The sequence below is a fragment of the Hevea brasiliensis genome, chromosome 15 (genome assembly GCF_030052815.1).
Source record: "Hevea brasiliensis isolate MT/VB/25A 57/8 chromosome 15, ASM3005281v1, whole genome shotgun sequence".
Taxonomy (NCBI): Eukaryota; Viridiplantae; Streptophyta; class Magnoliopsida; order Malpighiales; family Euphorbiaceae; genus Hevea; species Hevea brasiliensis.
This window is the reverse complement of record NC_079507.1, coordinates 72,765,455-72,771,256: the sequence shown is the minus strand read 5'-3', so window position 1 is coordinate 72,771,256 and position 5,802 is coordinate 72,765,455. Positions and strand designations below refer to the sequence as shown.

At 35.4% G+C, this 5,802-nt stretch overlaps 1 protein-coding gene across 1 annotated transcript; it reads left to right on the top strand.

Moving 5' to 3' along the window:
- The first annotated feature begins 1,332 nt into the window (after positions 1-1,332).
- LOC110632754 (uncharacterized) lies at positions 1,333-3,841 on the top strand. Its single transcript, XM_021781078.2, has 6 exons — positions 1,333-1,633; positions 1,768-1,923; positions 2,617-2,697; positions 2,786-2,911; positions 3,059-3,154; positions 3,501-3,841. Exons 1-6 carry the CDS (start codon positions 1,525-1,527, stop codon positions 3,575-3,577), a joined length of 645 nt encoding a protein of 214 aa, XP_021636770.1. The 5' UTR covers positions 1,333-1,524; the 3' UTR covers positions 3,578-3,841.
- Positions 3,842-5,802: the final 1,961 nt, after the last annotated feature.

Below are 5,802 nucleotides of genomic sequence, written 5' to 3'. Positions count from 1 at the left end.
CATACTGACGTGGTTAATTGTGGACTTAGGACAGATATGACTATAAGAAAAGGCCCAAAGCATTGATGTAGGCTGGTGCTGATTATCCATGTCCAAAAGTAATGACTAACAGCGGCCAACCCACCCAGTTTGTTAAACAGAGTGAGTACATCAATTAAAATGTTGTCCTATCATCAGCTAAACTTAAGACCTCGCCCACTCTGACATTCATTTTTCTTCTAACTTCATGTACCATCTTCTTCAATCGCCGTTCGAGAACTGTACCTTTGGGCTGCAACACAATATGTTATTAGATATTGGGCTTTCCACTCAAATGAAAATGTTCAATTCAATCTTCTTTACAGTACTCAATCTACTATCAAACTATTCCATCTTAACAAATTCACGGAGAATGCTTCAATTTTGGATTATTTCATATCAGAATAAAAAAAAAATTACATCAACCAAAACGGTGCCTAATTCATGAATCATAATTAGTTAAAAAATAAGCATAAATATATTAAGTTAATATTAAAAAATAAATTAAGAGATTTCTTTCAACAATGGTGCCAAAACTGAATAATAAAGTGTTGGTATTTTGCATTGAGAGTCCACTTAACAAGGTAGGTGGTCTTTAAACTATCAAATAGCGATGAGTTGTCGTTAATTGTGCACCGCCCACTTCACAAACAGAAGACATGACCATAAGCTCCATTTAGTGAGCTCCAACTGCTTATGCTGACTATTTTGTACTATTTAATCGAGTGAAGTTGACATATGAGTAAATTCATAGCCAATAAGCAAGGACCCATGCTTAATTTTTAGCTGCGATGGTGCCACCATCCATGCCCTAGCTCTAGTCACTTCATATTCATAATCACGTTATTGTGTAGGTGGGGAGACTGAAACCACAAAGCAGGCCAAGAAATTCAACAATTTACGCCTGGAGGATGGATTCACCGACTTCTCTTCCAGGATTTACCAAATCAACTACTTTACTCCATTTCCAATTTCTAATTAATAATCTTCCATTAGTTTCTGTACAAGCAGAACCAATAAATGTTGTGACATATATCCGACTTCTTTCCTAAAATTTAAACTAATTAAAGACCATATAGTATGCCCTTATTTTTATAAGAAAATAAGAATATATGAAGTGATCGTATGGTTCAAGAAATTTCAATTAAATGATTGTGTGTGTGTGTATATATATAAAAATTGAGATCAGTGGAACAATTTGATTATTTTTATAAAGTAAAGATTATTTAATGTGTTTGTATGAATTTATGAAAATAAGAGAGCGATGCATAAGGGAATGAAATGAGATCATATATGGGTGGAGCGGATCATCCGAGAGCAGCACAGCCAAAGACGCCATTCAAAGAAAATTTGTCATTTTCAAAGTCAGCCACGTGAAGCCTTGAACTTCCATGTCTCAACTGTAGAGAAGTTCCATTTTTAACTATCGTCCCCAAATTTCAAACTCCTCCCATAACTCATCCAAATAAAATACAACCACTCTACTCTCTCTCTCTCTCTCTCTTTATGTTTGTTCCAGAGATGGCTTATGTTTGTACCGTTGCTTATTCTCTTGCAACCCTTCTTCTTTTGCAACCTATGATCGCAAGGAGTGACTTTTTATCTCCTGTTCTTGGTTTGTCCTTCAATCCTTCAGTGACCCCTTTTCTGATTTTCGCTCCAAAACCTTATTCTTTCATTCACTTGCCAATTTTTTTTATTGGTTTAAAGGTTAAAGTCTCTCTTCCTTGATCTGATTTTTGCTTGCAGATGATGTGTGCAAAACAGTTGAATGTGGAAAGGGAACCTGCAAGCCATCCCATAACAGCACTTTGTTTTATGAATGTGAATGTGATTCTGGTTGGAAGCAGACTCGCTCTGACCATGATGATCATCACAAGTTTCTTCCTTGCATAGTTCCCAACTGTGAGCTCTCTCCTTCTCTCTCTCTATCCTTAAATACATCAATCGAATCGCATAGAATCCAATACACAAGCACTTTATCAACTCTGTTTCGACTTAATATTGTGACTGTTTTCTATTGCTTGTGATTCTGTCTATGCAATGATTTTTTCCCTTTTTTACTGTATTTGATTTAATTTGTTAAAGCTGAGTGGGTGTATGATTTGCGAATTCTTATTCTTAGAAGGTATGGAGAAAATTAAGAACATAGATAATAAATTTACCAGAAAAGATTCTAATTTTGGTGGTCTGATATTTAGAATAAGAATATGAAGGATGGAAAAAAAAAAAAATGAAAGTACAGTATTCTGGAGTCAAAGGGTGTATGACCATAGCATATCCCTTCATCCTGTGCCTTTAATCACAGGAAATAAATTAAAGTTTTCTTTAAAAAATGATATCTTTTATTTAGGTCGGTAATGCATGTTAATCAATGTCTCCTTAAGGACCCTTGTCGTGATAAACTTCACTAATTTAAGAGACACAAACAAAAACACTTGTCAAGATTAGATAGTGATATTTTACCTATATCAAGTCAAAGATTAGGTTGTGTGATTATCTTCACCAACTTTGGATAAGGGACTGGTTTTCTTTTTATAATTAAGTCATTTTTCAGCAATAGTTCTTCTGCATTGCTGATTAATTGTATCGTTTTAGGTACCCTGGACTACTTATGTCAGGCAGCTCCCTCACCGATTCAAAATAAAGCAAGCAAAGCTAATGCATCAATTTTTGATCGTAAGCCTGGCTATTTCCAAATTTTCGTGTTGCCATTTGATAATTTCCTTAATAAAGACTTGAGGTTTCTGTTCTTTCTGTTTTGAAGCCTGTTTTTGGACTGATTGTGGAGGCGGTTCCTGTAACAAGACATCTACTTTCACTTACAGTTGCGAATGTACAGAGGGTTACTATAACCTTCTCAATGTCTCTAACTTTCCATGCTTGAAAGAATGTAAGAGACTATTGCCATATGTTGCAAAATGAAATAGTTCCACAGATATGATGCTTGTTTAATGTGAAGTTTATTTGTTGGATATAATAGGTTCCTATTTACTGCTTTCAATAAGAATACTGACATAGGTTTTAATGCGAATAAAAGGTTCGATTGGAATGGACTGTTCAGGACTTGGGATTTCTATTTCAAATAAGTCAGCTTCTCCAGCACCTGTATTAACTGATAGCGGTCAGAATCAAGGTGAGGCTGTCAATTTAAGCCTGTAAATAATATCCAGAATATCCTTAGCATTCCTCTTGAAGAAGTAAATATTTAGACAACATTCAATCAGGTTAGAATTAATTCCAGGGTATCCACATGGATACAGCTATAAAAGGTGATATTACCATTGTGGATTTAAGGACACAATTAATATTTCAACTAGCAACTGTTGGCTATAGTAAATTCCCATCCCATCCATTTCTTAATGGAAAGAACTTATCTGTTGACAAATATGCTTTTTCAGGAATCAGCTCCCTTCAATATATGATACTGCAAGCTTTTGCTTTTATATTTAACATTCTCGTGTCACATCTTTCTTTTGCAGCTGGTTCAAGTCTTCAACACAGTTTCCCTTGGTTGATGGCATTAATCATGTCTCTGGCCATGATTCAGTGGAAATAGAATTGGAGTACCACATTCCATTTAGATCATATACAGTTTCTCATGATCATCTGCTTTTGATTTATATGTTTGATGCCTTATTTAGTTAAATAATTGCATTTCTGTCTGTAAATTTCCCCATTATGTGAATGAGTTAGAACACAAATTCTTTAGGGTTTAGTGTGTAGCTTGTAAGCATATGATGCAGAGAGGATTTTGTTGCAGAGATGTGTAAAGAACATGCTAGCACATTATTATACACACGCCTATATCTGTTTATAACAATAGCTTATATTGAGTTCCGCTATCCAATAAAATTGAAGAAAATGCAAATTTGAACGAAAAAGAATTTCTTGCTTGCATAGATAACAATAGAGAACTAATTGGAGGAAGACGGATATTGAAATTAGGAGGATTGAATAGAATATGTTTTGTTAGAGTTTAAGTTAAATTGAAATTAGGCGATTAAATTAAAATAGGAAGTTCAAAGTTTTTTCAGAAAGAAAATTAAAAAAAATATATTGGAAGTTTGAAGTTTTATCAGAAAGATATATATATATATATATATATATATATATATATATATATATTTTTTTTTTTTTTTTTTGGTGAAAAAAAGGGAGTTTATTAGAAGTTTGATTTCGGTCAAAACCGAATTTGATAAGTTGTATAATCCAAGTCCAATTTGGACTTGTCTTTGTGGCATGGCCTATATATAAAGAAGAGTTGGGTGGCGCCGTATGATAAGAGGTAGAAAGCGGCATGCAACAGATAGAAAAATTAGGCCACAAAATTGAGTCATGGCAAAGCCCATATGGGGCTCAAACTTCTTGGGCCAATTCGTTTGTGGGTTTTTATAGCCAGGTCCCGGGTTTAAACAGCGGACATTATCCAATAGGGCTTGTTTTTTGTTCTCAACCCTTTGTTGATGGTTTTTCTCTTCTTTTTTGGGAAAATTTTGAGTACTGAATCCTGATTGATAGAAATAAACGATCCAGAGGACAGAAACCTACCTCCAATCTGTCTCTAGTACTAAATTACTAATTGCACTGTAAGTCTCTGCATCAAGCTCAAGTCAGTCACACACGTCCACCACTCGGTCCCTCGTCAAAAACCTAAATAAAAAAGCTTCTGCATAGAAAATGCCCTAGAAAGCTAATCTAAAGAGCTAAAATGTCCCGTCGTATTCCCTCCAGTACATTATCACTCTCCCACTCAGTACGGTGCGCCACCGCGGCGGCGTACGGCCCACCATTTTGGGCATTTTTTCTGTAAGCATATAACTCGACGGATTGGACGGACACTCCACAACCTTTATTTTTGTCTTTCTTAATTCCTGATGAAAATAAGGCCTACCCCCAAGAATTTGTATTCTCTATTTATTAGTTATTTTAGTAGCCGAGAGCCGCAGACAGTGTGTAATGTGATCTTTGGATTTTGTGTATGAGTTATTGCCGCTTTTGCCCTTTCTTGTTGCATCTTTCACTTTACCATTTATCGATATTCGTTTCTCTCAAAAAAGCTTCCCCTTCTTGTTTCAAAGTTGCCACAAATGGGCGCATCCAGTTGAACCCTGCTTTGGTTTTCTCTATGCCGTAAAGCCTAAAGTGCCCTTTGGTCCATCAGGTTTACTTACCCTGCTTTATCCCTCTCATTGCTTTTGTTTTGTGCTTCTGTTGTGTCTAGATTTGCCCTTGTGTGATGAAGACTCAACAGTAGATGCCTATCACACTCACAGAGTGAAGATAAATTATATTGGATTCTGATCCATTTTTAAGCCTTTGGAACTTGGAGCTGCATCTACTTGTTCATGTTTTTTGGCCAATTTATGTGACCAGTGAGACAAGTCACATTCTTTGATGGCGTTTATCACTAAACCACAACACATGGTGGCCTTGTCGGTGGTGACCCAACTCCGTGTTTTTGTAATTACGGCGGAATTCCTAAATCCCACATGTTATTAGCCAATAGCCCTCTCATAATTGCCTATTAAGCCATACTTAATATGCACTAATTCTTTATTTAAAAAAAACTCAAACAGTAGTGGATGTTTAGAAATGCTCTTAAATAATTTATTATCATAATAGACAATTTATCAAAAACAGCTAACCATCACATAATTTGGATAATTCGTAGATAGAACATGGACAAAGAAGAAATCAATATCCAACAGATCACGCATGAAATAGCAACAGCCACTATCGATTGTCATATGGGATAATTGGTATGAGGTTCAACTTTATTCT